Source organism: Eimeria necatrix, genomic scaffold (genome assembly GCF_000499385.1).
Source record: "Eimeria necatrix Houghton genomic scaffold, Enh_scaff194, whole genome shotgun sequence".
NCBI classification, from domain to species: domain Eukaryota; phylum Apicomplexa; class Conoidasida; order Eucoccidiorida; family Eimeriidae; genus Eimeria; species Eimeria necatrix.
Window position 1 is genome coordinate 1 of NW_013655096.1, and position 16,641 is coordinate 16,641.

Genomic DNA, 16,641 nt, shown 5'->3' on the forward strand with positions numbered 1-16,641 from the left:
AGCAGCAGCGCCGCAGCCCGCCCCCCCGCAAGCGCCCCCGCGACCGCCCGCCCCTCCGCCGCGCACCCGCCGCCAGCAGCAGCAGCCGCAGCCCCAGCAGCAGCAGCAGCAGCAGAAGCGACAGCGACAGCAGCAGCCAGCCCTCCGGCGCCGACTCCAGCGGCAGCGGCGCGGACAGCAGCAGCAGCACCACCAGCAGCAGCAGCAGCGCCGACGAGGCGCACACGGACAAGCCGCCCAGACGCAGCAGCAACGCCGCGCCTCCACCAACGCAACGCGCGGCCAACACTGCTGCTGCTGCTGCTGCTGCTGCTGCTGCAGCGCCGGACGAGGTGGACGTGCAAAAGGAGCTGCACGCCCTCCAGCAGCTCTTCGGCAGCGACGCTGCTGCGGAAGCGCCTTCGGGAGAGCTGCAGCAGCAGCAGCAGCAGCAGCAGCAGCAGCAGCAGCAGCAACAGAAGCAGGAACAACAGCAGCAACAGCAGCAGCGGCCGCAGGCTGAACCCGCGGAAGCCAAAGAAAAGCACAGAGTGCGTTTTGCTGCAGAGACGAAGACCTCGCCCCGTGGGAGCTCCCGCCGTAGCAGCAGCAGGAAGCAGCAGCAGCAGCAGCAGCAGCAGGAGCACGCTTTTGAGCTGCTGCAGCATTTAGTGCCTCAGGGGTTCTCATCGAGGCCCCTCAGTGCCCCGCCTAATGTAGCTGCGTACACACCCGAAGCGGCGAAACGGCGAGTGCTGCAGCTGCTGCAGCGCGTGCAGCAGCTGCAGCACAGGCGGCTGCTGAAGCAGCAGCAGCAGCAGCAGCAGCACGAGGATGCGGGAGCAGCAGCAGTAGCGCACGCAGTTGCAGCAGACTGTAGCAGCATGAGGAACTCCTTTGCTGATTTGCTGCAGTCTGCTTTCGTTAGAGTCTCTGCGGAACTCGCCAGGAGTAGGGGAGAGCCAGGGTAGCCCTGCTGCTGCTGCTGCTGTCGTTGCTGCTGCTGCTGACCTAACCTAGCTTTGCTGCTGCTCTTCTTCTGTAGTCAAATATCCCTGGAAAGCGGCCGCAGTAGTGGAGCATGCTGCATCTTCTGCGGCAGCTGCAACAGCAGCAGATGCAGCAGCAGCAGATGCAGCAGCAGCAGCCGCAACAGCAGCAGCTCAGTAGTGGCTGCTGTAGCAGTAGCAGCTGCTACAGCAGCAGCGGGAGCTTTCGCATCCGCAGCAGCTGTTATGCACGCTGCAGCTGCCCAAGTGATAGCCGCAGAAGCTGGAACAGCAGCAGCGGCAGGAGCTGCTGCTGCGGCTGTGCTGCAGCGCGGCTGCACCCGCAGCAGCTGCCCTGCAGCGACAGGTGCAGCAGCAGCAGCAGCTGCGGCTGTGCTGCGGCGAAAGATGCAGCTGCTGCAGCTGGGGCGCCGGCTGCTGTTGTTGACAGCAGCTGCAGCAGCGACAGCAGCAGCAGCGACAGCAGCAGCGGTGCTGCAACAGCGGCAGCTGTGGCTGCTGCTGCTGCACACAGCTCTGCTTTGTGGGCGGTTCTGTTGCACCGTTGTGGCGTAGGGCTGTGTTTCTTGCTGCTGCTGCAGCAGCAGCAGCAGCAGCAGCGCCGCTGCTCGCTGCAGCTGCCGGTTCTTGAAGATTTTGGGGGCGAGCTGCGCGAACACTCCATTGTTTGAATTAGCAGCTGATGTTCCGTTTGCTGCTGCTGCGTTTGCTGCTGCTGCGGTTCGCAGCTGCTGCGCTTTTCTGCCGTTGCACTTTGCAGCTGATGCACTGTCTTGCTGCGGCTGCTTCAGGCTTATAGTAGCGAAAGTAGCAGCAGCAGCGTGGTACTTTAGCAGCAACAGTAGCCCCGCAGCAAATGGTCGTGAGCAGCAGCAGCAGCAGCAGCAGCAGCAGCAGCAGCAGCGTCGCTAGGTAGCGAGAGTGGCGCCCTGCAGCCAGCTAGCCACCTAAGCTAACTAGTCCGTGGCTAGCTGTAGCTAGCTGCGGGTGCTGCTGCTGTCTGACTATCTGCTGCTGCGTGTCTTCACTCTCTAGCTGCTGCCAGAAAGGCTTTGCTGCAGCAGCTGATGCAGCTTTGGCACTTTTTAAAAACATGATAACTGACAGAAGCGGGCAGCAGCAGCAAACCAGGAAGGTTTAAACAGGAGAGAGCTGCAGTGCTGCAGCTGCTGCTGCAGCAGCAGCAGCTGCAGCAGCTGCAGTGCTGCAGCTGCCGTTACAGCCGATGCAGCTGTCTATACACCACAAGTGCGGATGAAAAGAGGCAGTAAGCTGCTGCTGCTCTGCACTTCTGCTGCCTCAGACAGCAGCAGCGCGAAAGCAGCAGCAGCTGCTGCCTTATTTCTTCTCTTTTGAATTAAATGGGAAGAAAGCAGCGTCTAGAGCTGGAGAGCAGCAGCAAATGTTGCAGCAGCAAAACGAGCTGCAGCAAAGCCAGTAAGCTGCTGCTCCCTGGAAGACACAAAAAGAAATCCAACATACGCAAACACCCAATGCCGGACGACCCCACAGGCACACACAGCTGCTGCTGCTGCACTGCAGCAGCTGCAGTGCAGCAGCTCTGCTGCAGCGGCGCTCGAGTGCTGCTGCAGCGCACCGTTTGCGCTGCTGCTGCAGAAGTCGCCGCTTCTTGTGCCCACAGAGGCAGCTTCTGCTGCTGCTTTTGCTCAACAATGGAGCAGCAATTCTAAAAGCCAGAAAGACCTGCCTCTAATTGCTGCTTTTAGATGCTGTCTTTAAAAGTAGATCTGCCTTTGTGGTTGGGCTGCCACTGGCCCCTTGTTCATGCAGCTAGCTAGCTGCTAGCTCCAGTCACCTGCAGCTAGCTGCTGTGGCTAGCTGCAGCTAGCTAGAAAAGCCCGAGTCTGCTGCCTGCAGCGGGAAGGGTCGGCTCGAGCTAGGGTGGCTGTGGCGCTAGCTGCCCATGGATCAACTAAGATAATAGAACTAAGTTAAATCATTTAGAATAAATCTGAACAAATTAAAATAAAATCTAAAGTTCCTGGAGTTGCGGTAGGTATCTGCCAGTGCCATTCCTATGCCGACAGCTGCAGGGGCGCTGCGGCGGGTATACTCGAGGTTGCTGCTGCTAATTGCTTAAAGACAAAATGAATTGGAAAAATAATAATAATTGTAATAATAATGAGAAATAGAAAGCGGGGCCTCCAGAGGCAGCAGTCTCGCGGTGGCTGTTGCTGCTGCTGCTGCTGCGGCTGCTGCAACTTTGCGCAGAGGTCCTTGCTGCCTCACGGCGTAGGGCTTGCTGCTGACGGGGCTGCTGCTACTGCTGCTACGGCCCTAGGATATGAACAATTGAATAAACAAATCTCATCCTTTTTTTCTAGTTAAGCTTTTTGCTGCTTGCAGCTGCAAGCAGCAGCAACAGCGAAGCGAGGCTCCCTACACGGAGCAGCAACAACAGCAGCAGCAGCGGCAAATGCTCTGCTCTGCTGCATGCGCCCGTAGACTGAAGGCAGCACTTACAGCAGCGGGATTTAAGGCCATTCTCTGGCCTTGGCAGCAGCAGCAGGAGCGCAGAGGGCAACAGAAACAGCAACAGCAGCAGGGACACTGGCAGCAGCAGCAGCAGCAGCAGCCAGGGCCGACGGCCCCACCGGTCTCAGCCTTCTCTCTAGGCGTACAAGCACAGAACTAAGGCAGCAGCAGCAGTAGCATCAAAAAGAACCGCAGCAGCAGCAGCAGCAGCAGCAGCAGCAGGCGCCATCTCACCGTCGCTAGCAGCACCGGGCAAAAAGAGCTGCAGGCAGCAGCAGGCGAACTCTTCGCCGCTGCTGCTGCTGCAGCTGCCGTCTTCGCTGCTGACTCTTTGTCCTTTTTAGGCTTTCCCCAGTCAACCCAATGAAGCAGCAACAGCAACTCTAGCAGCAGCGGTGGAGGCAGCAGCAGCAAAGAGGGTGCTGCTGCGGCGCTGCAGCAAAGGCGGCGACATGCAGGACCAACGGATTCAGCAGCACCAGCAGCGGCTGCTGCTGGAGCAGCCACAACCGCAGCAGCCACATCTGCACCAGCAGCTACTGCAGCAGCAACCGCTGCAGCAGCAGCCGTTGCAGCAGCAGCCGCTGCAGCAGCCGCCACTGCAGCAGCAGCCGCTGCAGCAACAGCCACTGCAGCACTTGCAGCAACAGCCCTACATGCAGCATATCCCCGCTCACACTCATTACTCGCAGCATGGGCAGCAGCAGCAGCAGCAGCAGATACCGCCGCAGCCTCAAAGGCCTTTGGAGCTGCAGGACCAGCAGCTGCAGCACTCGCCTCTGCAGCAGCGGCAGCAGCAGCAGCAGCAGCAACGGAGACGGAGTCAGCTGCAGCAGCGCCCCTACGAAGGCTCAGCAGGAGGTGCTGCTGCATCCTCGTTAGCGGCAGCACCAGCAGCAGCAGCAGCAGCAGCAAAGTCTCCGGCTGGGCAGCAGGCTGCTGCCCCGGTACGCACTATGCACAGCAGCCCGCGGGATCAGCAGCAGCAGCAGCAGCAGCAGCAGCAAAGTGCTTCCAGCTCTTTACGGCCAGTTTCTGCTTCTCAGGGGCCGGAAGCAGCATTTGCGCATGTTGCTGCAGCAGATCCAGCAGCAGCAGCAGCAATACTCCCCGGAGCTGCAGCAGCAGCAGTTTCCCCCGCAGCAGCAATACCCCCCGCAGCAGCAGCAGCAGCAGTAGCAGGGCTAAACCCAGCAGCAGCAGCAGCAGCAGCAGGCCAGTTCAAGCCGCAGTGGCTGCCGAACTACGGAGTAGCAGCAGCAGCTGTTGCGGATGCGCGGCATGCTCTCGAGACTATTGCGGGTGCAGCAGCAGTTGCTGCAGCACGCGCAGCAGCAGCAGCAGCAGCAGCAGGGGGTTCAGCAGCAGCGGGCAGTTCCTGCCCACCGCTGCCGCCGTCAAAGGCCCAGCAGCTGCAGCAGCTGCTGGAGGAGATTGACTTGGCTGTTGCTGCAGTGCAGAGCCAGCAGCAGCAGCAGCAGCAACAGATGTGGCTGCTGCTGCCGCAGAGGAACGTGACGAACAAGCTGGAAGAGCAGCAGCTGCAGCAGCAGCTTCAGCAGCAGCTTCAGCAGCAGCTGCAGCAGCTGCAGCAGCAGCAACAGCAGTTGCTGTCGCTCCGCTCCCTGGGGCAGACGATCTTGGGGTGGGTCCCTGGGGCCTCTTTTTTGTCGACGGAGGATGCAGCAGCAGCAGCAGCTGCTGCTGCTGCTACTACTGCAGCAGCAGCAGCAGCAGCTAATAAGCTGCCGCAGACCCTCAGGCCCCCCGATATCTGTGTCCTCACGCCGTTGACTGGCACCAGCAGCATCACCGGATTTAGCAGCAGCACAGGTCTCACAGCTATTTGCTGCCCCTGATGACCTGCCGGGGGTCCCGGCGCTGCTGCAGCTGCTGCGCTACACCTTTCCTGCTGCTGAGAAGCAGCACAGGCTGTCTCTGTTGCTGCAGCAGCAAGAGCAGCTGCTGCAGCAGCTGCTGCAGGAGGAGCAAACGGCGAAGCAGCCCTCTGCCGCATGCGCGGAGTCTGCAGCAGCAGCAGCAGCAGCAGCAGCAGAGTGCGAGAGCCCGCCTTTAGGACTTTCGGATGGCCTTGCGGGCGCGTCGATGTTTAGTGCAGCAGCAGCAGCAGCAGCAGCAGCAGACACAGCAGTAGCAGCAGCAAACGATGGCGTGTCGCTGCCTGAGCCAGTTGTTGTGCCAGTCCCGCTGCAGCAGGGGCCCCCTGCTGCGGGCTGGCTGCAGGGGCCCCCGCAGCAGCTGCCGCTGCTGCTGCAGCTGCGAAGGCAGCGAGCACGGCCAAGGCCTAGGTTTAGGCTGCTGTCGCAGCGGACGCAGCAGCAGCAGCAGCGGCGGCTGCTGCGGTGGAAGCAGCAGCAGCAGCAGCAGCGGCTTCAGCAGCAGCCAGCAGCAAAGGACTGGAGAGCCCTCGAGGACCCCCTGCTGCTGCCTGCTGCAGTTCATTTGCTGCCGCAGCACCGCCGCATTTGTGTGCTGCGTTTAGACCTGCATGCTGCTTGTGGCGCAGCAGCAGCTGCTGCGCTGCAGCGGCACCTGGAAACAGCACCGGCGGCAGCAGCAGCAGCAACGCCAGCTGCTGCTGCTGCTGCTGCTACGGATGTGAGCCCTCCGAAGGCGCCGCAGCGCAGCGAAACAACTCAGGGACGGTCAAAGGCCGCAGCAGCAACAGCAGCAGCAGCAGCCAGTGCTGCTGCTGCTGCTGCTGTTGCTTCGTTTGAAGCAGAAGGAGCTGCTGCTGCGGGCGGAAGCAGCAGAAGCAGCCGCAGCGGCAGCAGCAGTAGCAGCAGCAGCTTGCTGCCAGCAGCAGAAGACGTCGTGTGGGACATCTGCGACTCTGGTGTCGCACTGGAGGGCCTGGCAGCTAGCTGGCTAGCTGACCACAACATCCCGTTGTCTGTGCAGCTAGCTGAGCAGAAGCAGCAGCAGCAGCAGCAGCAGCAACAGTCAGTGCAGAGTGCGCGTGCCCCAAGTCGCTTGACAGCCTGCAGCAGCAACAACAGCAGCTGCAACCGAAGAAACGCTGCTGCAGCAGCAGCAGCAGCAGAGGATTCTGTTGGTTGCTGCACTGTGGACGTGCTGCAGATGCTGCTCTCGAGCCTGCGGCAGCAGCTAGCTGCAGCACAAGAGCGGGAGGCAGATTTCACGCTGCTGCTGCAGCTGCTGCAGCAGGCTGAGAAGCAGCAGCGGCTCGACGGACAGCGAACACAGCCGCAGCAGCAGCAGCAGCAGCACGTCGCAGCAGCAGCGTGTGAAGACTCGCGTTATACAGCACAGATTGGCAGCAGCGACAGCAGCAGCAGCATGAACAGCAACAGCAACAGCAGCAACACCGGCAGGAGCCACAGCAGCAGCAACAGCAGCAGCAACAGCAGCAGCAGCAGCAGCAACAATTGCTGCTCCAGTAGTGCTCACGATTTAGGTGCTGCGGCAGCAAATGCCACAGCGCCTGCAACCACCGACAAGAGGGATGACGCGCAGCAGCAGCAGCAGCAGCAACAACAACAGCAGCAGCACGAGCAGCAGCCGCAACACGAGCAACGGGAGCAGCAGCACCACCAACAGCAGCAGCACTCGCACGAGCAGCAACACGAGCAGCAGCAGCACTCGCAGCAACACGAGCAGCAGCAGCAGCAGGAACACGAGCAACAGCAGCAGCAGCAGCTGCAGTGCGTGCTGGAGGTGACAGCAAACGACCCCAGCAGCGGCTGGCGGCTGCAGGACCGTTTGCTGTGGTCTTTAGATGCTAGTGATGCTGCTGTTTATGCACAAGTGCAGCAGCTGAGTACGGAGCTGCTGCTGCCGCCGCGTCTTGCTGCTGCTTACTTTGCTGCGCTGCTGCAGCAGATCAGCAGCAAGCGCCACGCTGCAGTGCTGCAGCACCGGCAGCAGCTCAAGGGGGCCCACCAGGCCTGGGGCCTGGCGCCGCCTTTCTGCTGCAGGGGCGCTGCAGCAGCAGAAGCAGCAGCAGCAGCAGAAGCAGCAGAAGAAGACGCTGCTGCTGCTGCTACTGCTGCTGCCACTACCAGTCCAAAAGCAGCAGCAACGGAGCAGCATGCTTCGCTGGCTGCTGCTGCGGGCGCTGCTGCAGCGGAGGCTGCCGCAGCAGCAACGACCAACGGCTACCACTCCAGCAGCAGCATCAGCAGCGTCGGCAGCAGCGTCGGCAGCAGCGTCTCAGCAGCAACCACGCGGCAGCAGCAGCAGCAGCAGCAGAAGTGGCAGCAGCAGCAGCACGACGGACAGGAGCAGCAACCAAGGCGCCGCAGCAGCATGCTGCGCGGGTCTCTGGAGGGCTTGAGGACTCACAAGGGCCTTTTCGTCTACTGGTGAGCCCCGATGCCTAGCAGCTAGCTAGCTAGCTGGCTAGCTAGCTAGCTAGATGGCAAGCTAGGCATGTAGCTCGCTAGCTGACTAGCTGGCTGGCTAGCTAGCTAACTAGGCATGTAGCTAGCTAGCTCGATAGTTGGGTAGCCAGCTTTCTCCAGCTAGCTAGCTGGGCCCGTAGCTAGCTAGCTAGCTCGCCAGCTCGGTAGGTGGGCAATGAGCCGACTGGATAAATAGCGAGCTAGAGAGGTTTGCAGCTAGCCAGCTAGCTAGCTAGCTAGCTAGCTGGGTAGCTAGCTAGCTAGCTAAATAGCTGCGGGGGCGTCAAGTGGCTGTGTCTTTGCTGCAGCCCAGAGAGCGCGGAGTCTCTTTTGTCTCCATGGACAACTTTAGTTCGCCGCGTGGAGAGGACTTGCTGCAGCCGCCCGCGGCCGCTGCTGCTGCGCTGCAGCAGCAGCAGCAGCAGCAGCAGCAGCGAGAGCAGCAGCGAGAGCAGCAGCGGCAGCGACAGCAGCAGCAGCAATGAGAGCGAACCGGAGGCAAGCCTTCCGTGCTGCGGGCTTCGCAAAGCCGCTGCTCTCAGGGGCCACCGGCGCCGCAGCAGCAGCAGCAGCAGCAGCAGCAGCAGCAGCAGCAGCCCCAGCAGCAGCAGCAATGCAGTCACATTGCGGAGACCGGAAGAGACCTCTTCTCGCCTCATTGCATCTTGGTGTGCTGCTTCTGCTGCTAAACGGCGGCTTGCTGCTGCAGATGCTGTGGCTCAGTGGGTGTGGCAGGCTGGAGGCAGCAGAGGAGCAGCAGCTGCTGCTGCAGCCGCTGCTGCTGCTGCAGCGACGAGAAAGCGAGTTGTAAGGGTTCCGCCTGCTGCCGAGTCTTCTGACGCAGCAGCAGACGGGCCCGAACACTGCAACATTCCGTTACAGCTGCTGCAGCAGCAGCAACAGCAGCAGCAGCAGCAGCAGCAGCAACAGCAGCAGCAGCAGCAGCAATGGGGCCCCACACTTACCTGGACCCCGGGGGCGCAGCAGTGGCACAGGCGACTTCCCCCACCCAAACGGAAGAAGCGCTAGCTGCTGCCGTTGCTGCAGCAGAGGCAGGAGCTTCTGCTGCAGCTGCTGCTGCAGCTGCTGCCGCTTTTACAGCTGCCGCGGCTGCATTTGCTGCGGTAGCTGCCGTTGCCGCAGCTGCATCTGTTAGGCAGCAGAGGCAGCGAACTATTTCATGCGTAAATGCGCGTTTTGTAAAACAGTAAAAGAACGGTAGCTAGCTGTTTCTCAGGTGGCTAGCTAGCTAACAAGCTGGCTACTTCTTAGCTCTCTAGCTAGCTGTCCAGCTAGCTGTCTAGCTAGCTGTCCAGCTCTCTGTCTCGTGGCTGTCTAGCTAGCTGTCTCCTAGCTGTCTACCTAGCTGCCAATCTAGTTGTCCAGCTAGCTGTCTAGCTAGCTGCCTCCTAGCTGGCTAGCTAGCTGCCCCTACAGGGATGGCTAGCTGTGTCCAGCTAGGTGGCTGCTGCAGTTTGGAGTGCTTGCCACGGCTAGCTAGCCGCATGCGCCTCAAGGTGTGGAGCTAGCTAGCTCAGGGTGCTGCCTACTTCAGCTAGCTAGCTAAGGACAGCTAGCTAGCTGAAGTGGCTGGCTGGAGCTAGCTGGCTACTCAGCTAGCTAGCTAAAGACAGCTGGCTGCTTCAGTTGGTAAAGTTAGTTATCTACTTTAGCTAGCTGGCCGAAGCTAGCTAGCTACCTACATTAGCTAGCTGGCTAAAGCTAGCTAGCTACTTTTTGCGAGCGGAAAAGAAAATGCAACAATCGAAGAGAAAGACTAGAAGGAAAAAGAAGAACAAAAGCTCTTGAAAAAGATGGTGCTTCCTGTCAGGACGCAGCAGCAGCAGCACCAGCTGCTGCTGCAGCTGCTGCAGCAGTGTTGCAACTGCTGCAGTATTGCAGCTGCTGCAGCATTGCAGATGCTGCTTTTGCTGCTCTTTCTTGACTAACAGTTTCTGATTCCTCAGTTGCTGCTGCAGCTGCTGCTGCTGCTGCTGCCAGCTGCTGCCAGATCGCGCAGACACGCCTACCATCTATGATGGAATGGGTACGGCGGCAGCAGCATCAGCAGCAGCAGCACGTTCTGTTGCTGCTGATGCTGCTGCCCCGTTAGTGCTGCTGCTGCGCTGCCCTTCAACGGCGCCACTCACGTTGCTGCTGTTCCTGTTGCTGCTGCTTCTCGCTTGCTGCAGCTGCAGCAAACGTATCCCGATGTGGGCGCGGCGGCTGCGCTGCTGCTGCTGCTGCTGCCACGCTGACACGAGCCCAGTATAGTGCCGCTGCAGCAGCAGCACCAGCGGCAGCACCAGAACGTTCAGCAGCAGCAGCGTAAGCCCGACATTCCTGCAGCAGCAACAGCAGCAGCAGATGCGTGCAGCAAATGAGTCAGCCACGAAGAAAGGCAGCAACGGGAAGAAAGCTGGCAGATGCGCAATGAGGGGAAACCGCTAGCAGCAGCAGCAACAGCAGCAGCAGCAGCTAATTCAGCGACATGCGCAGATAAAAACACAAACCAGGGAACAGCCGTCAAAGACTTGGCTAGCTAGCTAGCTATAGAGGTAACTAGTTGGTAAACTGTCTTGCTAGCTAGCTAGCTAGATAGCTAGCTAGCTAGCTAGCTGACTAGCTAGGTAGCCTGCTACATCGCTGGTGGTGTAGCCAGCCAGCTAGCCACCCTTAGCTAGCTAGCCAGCCTCAGCCAGCTAGCCAGCCTTAGCCAGCTAGCCAGCCTCAGCCAGATAGCCAGCCTTAGCCAGCTAGCCCGCCTTAGCCAGCTAGCCAGCTAGCTAGCCACAGCTGCTTAGCTAGCCAGGCCACTTCAGCTGACCAAGCCCAGCTACCTAGCTAGATACCTAGCTAGCTAGCTAGCTAGTGAGGTAGCTAGCTAGTCAGCTAGCTAGGCAGCCATCTAAGTAGCTAGCTAGGTAGCTAGCTTGGTAGCTAGCTAACTAGGTAGCTAGTTAGGTAGTTAGGTAGCCAGCTAGTCGGCTAGGCAGCTAGCTAGCTACTAGCCAGCCAGCGAGCTAGCTAACAGCTAGCTAGCTAACTAGCTAGCTACCTGGCTAGCCAGGGGAGCCTTACGTAGCAGTGCTGAGGCTGGCGTCTGCTTCTGAGTCGAAAGCAATGGCTCCCAAAAAGAAAATGAAAAAGAACTCGAAGAAGCGCAGCAGCAGCAAAACAGAAGCAGCGCGGCGACGCCGGGACCTGGGGAGGAGCAGCAGCACAAACAAACAAATGAATAAAAAAATAAAATTAAAATAATAATAAATAAATAATAAATAATAAAATAATAAATGAGGAGGGGCTACAGTAGCAGAGGGGAAAAGCAGCAACGCCAGTACAAAAGGAAACGGACGCCTGTAGCTGAGGCGAGCTGCTGCTGCTGCTGCTGCTGCTGCTGCTGCTGCTGCTGCTGCTGTGCTGCTGCTGTTGCTGCTGCTTACATAGTTTCGTCTGAGGCCAAGAGGACAGGGAGGGGAGAAACAGCAGCAGCAAAAAGCCCCTTGAGGAAAGAAGGAAGGAAGCTCAAGGAGACACTTAAAAAGACAATCACGTAGAGAGTCTGCAGGTAGCAGCAGCAGCAGCAGCAGCAGCAGCAGCAGCAGCATTAAATAGAGCTGCAGCAGCAGCTAGACTGAAGCAGCAGTGCCACTGCCACCAACAGCAAAACACAAGCAACCACAATAACAGCAGCAGCAAAAACAGTAACAGCAGCAAAAGGCGCAGCAGAAGGAAAAACAGCAAAGGAAACGACAACTGCAGCAACTGCAGCAACAGCAGCAGCGGCAGCAGCAGCAGCTGGACGAGGCTGGTGATGTAAGGAGAGGGCAGGGAAACGCAGAATCAGGAGCCACAAAAACGCAGCAGCAGCAGCAGCAACAGATGCTGCAGCAGCAAAAGTGACTGCAGCAGCAATAGCGGCTGCAGCAGCAGCACAAGCATGAAAAAATAAGACAAAGGAGGCAGCAGCAGACAAAAGGGACGAATAGAGAGGAAGCAAAGAAACGAACGAGACAAGAAAGACAAAAGGTGATAGAATGAGCAGCAGGAAGCAGCAGCTGCTGCAGCAGCAGCAGCTGCAGCAGCAGCAGAAGGCACAAAAAGGAAAAAGAACAAAAAGAGAAAAGACAAAAAGCTCTTACTTGCAAAAAGAAAACAGCAAGGAAATTATAAGGGGCAAAAATGCTGTCGCTGATCAGGCCCAAAGAAAGCATGCGGAGGCACAAGTCCACGGAGTGAAACAGCAGCAGCAGCCCTGCAGCAGCAGCAGCAGCAGCAGCAGCAGCAGCAGCAGCAGCAGCAGCAGCAGCGCAGCGGCGGCGGTCGCAGCGGCAAAGGCGGCGGTTGAGTGGATTGGCCCGCGCGCACACGAACGTGTGCTGCTGCTGCTGCTGCCGTTGCTGCTGCTGCTGCTGCCGTTGCTGCTGCTGCTGCTGCTGCTGCTGGCTTACCGCAAAAGGCTGCTGCCTTGGGGTGCTGGAAGATAAGACTCTTGAGGCTTCCTGCTGCCTGCAGGCCCCTGAGGACTGTTCGTTTGGCCACGAGCACAGCAACAGTGCAGCAGCAGCAGCAGAAGCAGCAGCAGCAGCTCAGCAGCAGCAGCCTCTCCACAGCAGCGCCGCGCCAGCTGCTGCGGCGGCTGCTGCTGTCAGTCAGCAGCGAAAAAGCATCTGCTGCGCTGCGCAGATCCGTGCCCCCATCCTCTGCAGCAGCAGCAGCAACAGCAGCAGCAGCAGCAACAGTTCAGACGCAGTCAAGACCCAGCAGCAGCGGCAGCAGTAGCAACCCGCAGCAGCACCATAGCTAGCGTGAACCCAGTAACAGACGCAAGAACACCAGTACCAGCAGCAGCAGCAGCAGCAGCAGCAAATGAGTGCAGCAGCAGCAGCAGCAGCAAATGAGTGCAGCAGCAGCAGCAGGACCGTGTATGAAGTGGGTGCCGTTTCCAAACAGCAGCATATTCGTGTAGACGTGCAGCAGCGGGAGATGAGTCAGAGGCAAAGACACAGCCTCAATCTCTTCGAGGCGACTGGCGCTGCTGCTGCTGCTGCTGCTGCTGCTGCTGCTCTCAGCAGCAAACGCCTTTGTCTGCACGCACGCATGCGCACGCAGCAAGCACCGCCTTCCGCCGCCGCACACAGCAGCAGCAGCAGCAGCAGCAGCAGCAGCAACAGCAGCAGCCGCAGTTCCACTGCCAACTAAACGCAGCAGAACCAGTGCCGGACACAGCGGCGGCGGCAGCAGCAGCAGAACGCCCAGCAGCAGCAGCAGCACAAAACGCAGCAGCTCTACGCCCGCGGACAGAAGCAGCACCAGCAGCAGCAGCGCCAGCAGCAGCAGCATGAGACAAAGCAGCCCTGCGCCCGCGGACAGAAGCGGCAACAGAAAACCCAGCAGCAACAGCAGCAGCAGCAACAGCAGCAGCAGCAGCAGCAGCAGCAGCAGCAGCAGCAGCAGACCTCCAGGAAGAGGCTGAGCCCGAGAAGCGCTGCTGCTGCCTTAAGGGGCTGCCGGTCTGCGAGGTAAATTATGGAAAGATGAAAAGAAGAAAGAGACTGAAGAGACAAGACTAAAAGAGAAGTCCCCACGACGCCCCTGCAAGCAGCAGCAGCAGCAGCAGCAGCAGCAGCGGGAACAGCAGCAGCAGCAGCAGCGTGAGCGCGAGAAGCAGCCACCGAATGCGCCTGCAGCAGCAAGCAAAAGCACCAGCGGCAGCCGGAAAAGCAGCCGAGCAGCACCAGCAGCACAGCAGCAGTACCAACAGCAGCAGCAGCAACAACAGCAACAGCAGCAACAGCAGCAGCAGCAGCAAGAGCGGCAGCAGCAGCCTACGTCCTGAAGAGCAGCAGGGCGTTGAGGGAGTGCAGAAAGATATTCACTGCATGCATTGTAAGGGTGCACCAAACCCTGAGCTGCAGCCAGTAGCTTCCTGCTGCTGCTGTTGCTGCTGCTGCTGCTGCTGCGCGGTTGTGCCGATGATGCTGCCGCTGCCGTTGCTGCAGCAAAGTCGGCTGCTGCTGCTGCGGCCGAGAGCTCAGCAGCGGCACGTGGCCTTCGGCATGGCCCCCGCCTTCTAAATCGCTCTCCAGCCGCAACTGCTGCTGCTGCTGCTGCTGCTGTTGCTGCTGCTGCTGCTGCCCATGCGCAGCCTCCTGCTGCAGCTGCTGTTCCTGGGGGGCCGCGTGGGCCTCGTGCAGCGGCGCCTCCATCCCGCGTCAGCTTTAGAGGACGCTGCTGCTGCTGCTGCTGCTGCTGCGGTTCCTGCTGCCGCTGCTGGCTTTCCTGCTGATGCTGCTGCAGCCTTTCCTGCTGCTGCTTTTGCAGCGCTGCCGCCTCTGCGGCTGCTGCTGCTGCTGTGTCGCTTTTCCTGCTGCTATTGCTGTTGTGGCTCCTGTGGCTGTGCCTGCTGCTGCGGCGGCTGCTGCTCTTATGAAGCTACAAGGCCTGCTTTGACCCGTTGTCTGCTGCTGCTGCTGCTGCCGCAGCTGTTGCTGCTGCCAGAGACGCCGCTGCAGCGGCAGCAGCAGCAGCAGCAACAGTGTACGCGCTCAGTGTCTGCTTTAACTGCTAGATCGTCCACTAACGGGCTTTTGTATTAGTTTCAAAGGGCTGCAGCGGCAGCAGCAGCTGCAGCAGCAGCAGCAGCAGCAGGGCGTTGCTGCAGCACGCAAGTGCTATTCCAGCAGCACAGGATACATTTCATCCTTATGAATTAACATTTATTATTAATTTGTTTTGTTTTTTTCTTTGGAGAACTAAACATTGCTCAGCAGCAACGAGCCCTATCCTGGGGGGCCCCATGGGCCGCCTGGGTCTGGTCAGCAGCAGCAGCAGCTGCTGCTGCTGCTGCTGCTGCAGCTCGTGCTGCAGCATGCAGCAGCAGCTTTAGAAGTTGGGTTGAGGCGCTGCTGCCAAAAGAGCTGGACTCAGCTGGCGGTCCCTCCGGCTCGTGCAGAGGCAACACAGCAGCAGCAGCTGCTGCAGCAGCAGCAGCAGCAGACAACGGGTCAAAGCAGGCCTTGTAGCTTCAGCAGCAGAAGCAACCGAAGCAGTAGTAGCAGCATGAGCAAGAGCAGCCACAGTAGTAGCAGCAGCAGTACGAGCAGCCGCCGTAGCAGTGGCAGTAGCAGCAAGAGCAGCCGCAGTAGCAGCAGCAGCAGCAGCAGCAGCAGCAACAGTAGCAAGAGCAGCTGCAGTAGCAGCACCAGTAGCAGCAAAACCAGCCGCATAAGCACCACCAGCAGCAGCAAGAGCAGCGGCAGCAACAAGAACAATCGCAGCAACAAGAACAGCAGCAGTAGCGGTGGCAGCAGCAGCAACAGCAGCAGCAGCAGCAGCAGCAGTAAAAGCAGCGGCATCAACAAGAGCAGCTGCACGTGCTTCTGCAGCAGCTGCTGCTGCTTTATTTCCAGACATAGAAGAAACCTTTCGTAGCAGCAGCAACAGCAGCAGCAGCAGTAGCAGCAGTAGCAGCAGCAGTAGCAGCAGCACCAGCAGTAGCAGTAGCGCCAGCAGCAGCTCTGCTGCAGCAGCAGCAGCAGCAGCAGCAGCAATTAGCTTTGTTTGTTCGTTTGCTTCTGTGGGACTTACAGAGAATGAATTCTTGAAACGAATTCACTTTCATTTAATTCCGAAATGAATTTAATTTTGATTTATTTTTTTGTCTTGTAAAATTGACCACCGCCAAATGCTGCTAAAGTAATGAAGAAAATGAAATTAAAATAACAAAAAAGGTGAAATAAACAATAAAAAGAAATAAAAATAAATAAAAGAAATAAATAAAAATAAAAAAAAGAGAGAAAATGAAAAGAAAATGGAAAACGAGGAAGAATTGACTTTGAAAAAGATGAAGATGGAAATAAAAAGGAATTTAAGAATTGAATATTTATAATTGCAATTAATTGCAAATCATAAAAATAAAAAGTAAATGGGAAGCAATTTAATGAAGCGAGGCGAAAACTCACAGCGAAGAAAACACGGAGAGCCAAAACCCTAAACCCTAAACCCTAAACCCTAAACCCTCGTTGAGGGGTATTGGTGACGGTGCTCTTTGGTTCTCTGTGGTTTAAGAAGAAGGCCAAAACTGAAGGTTGGGGACCTGACAAAAAGTTGCTGCTGCTGCAGTGCTGCTGCTGCTGCTGCAGCAAGAGCAGCACGGGCAGCAGCAGCAGCAGCAGCAGCGTGGCGCTGCTGCTGCTGCAGTGTACACTCCAGCACGGCTGACTAAAGAAGAGGGGAAAAAAGCGACTACGTGGGGCGTCGACTAAGACACAACACCTGCTGCTGCTGCTGCTGCTGCTGCTGCTGGCGGCGGCGCTTGGTGACCTGCTGCTGCTGCTGCGAGCCTACTGCTGCTGCTGCGCGACATGTGCAGCAGCAGCTGCTGCTGCGCAGCGCTTTGCTGGCGCCAGCGCTAAGGCGTCGGTGCGCTACAAGATGTGCAGTGCAGGAGCGGCTGCGGGGGCTGTTGCTGCAGCTGCTGCTGCATGAGCAGCAGCAGCAGCAGCAGCAGCAGCAGCAGCCGCGCGTTTCTGCTGGGAGGGCGCAGTAGTTGCTGCTGCTGCCCGACGGTCTCGGGGACCTGTGGATTCACCTGGCGGCATCGAAGACGCGGGCATCTGCTGCTGCAGCAGCAGCAGCAGCAGCAGCAGCGCAATAGCTCTCCGCGCCCGCGCCTCCTCAAGAGGAACCTCGGCCGCGCGCTGCTGCTGCTGCTGCTGCTGCTGCTGCTGCTGCTTCTCCTTGCTCGCCTCCCCCCCCCCCCCCCCCCC

General features: G+C 58.7%; 3 protein-coding genes across 3 annotated transcripts; 2 read left to right on the plus strand and 1 right to left on the minus strand.

Moving 5' to 3' along the window:
- Window positions 1-1,901, plus strand: ENH_00025380 (hypothetical protein; the record flags this gene model as incomplete). Its single annotated transcript, XM_013584677.1, has 3 exons — window positions 1-930; window positions 1,299-1,512; window positions 1,781-1,901. Coding segments are annotated over 3 exons (1,265 nt in total), but the record flags the coding sequence as incomplete, so codon positions are not given.
- A 2,036-nt stretch (window positions 1,902-3,937) lies between these two features.
- On the plus strand, window positions 3,938-8,899 carry ENH_00025390 (hypothetical protein, conserved; the record flags this gene model as incomplete). The annotated part of the gene is made up of 3 exons (XM_013584678.1): window positions 3,938-5,263; window positions 5,319-7,831; window positions 8,179-8,899. 3 exons carry the CDS (start codon window positions 3,938-3,940, stop codon window positions 8,897-8,899), a joined length of 4,560 nt encoding a protein of 1,519 aa, XP_013440132.1.
- Window positions 8,900-9,903: 1,004 nt separating this feature from the next.
- ENH_00025400 (hypothetical protein, conserved) lies at window positions 9,904-14,079 on the minus strand (the record flags this gene model as incomplete). Its single annotated transcript, XM_013584679.1, has 8 exons — window positions 9,904-10,213; window positions 10,952-11,074; window positions 11,314-11,432; window positions 12,013-12,125; window positions 12,241-12,396; window positions 12,793-12,958; window positions 13,330-13,465; window positions 13,703-14,079. The coding sequence occupies 8 exons, from the start codon at window positions 14,077-14,079 to the stop codon at window positions 9,904-9,906; spliced, it is 1,500 nt and encodes a 499-aa protein (XP_013440133.1).
- Window positions 14,080-16,641: the final 2,562 nt, after the last annotated feature.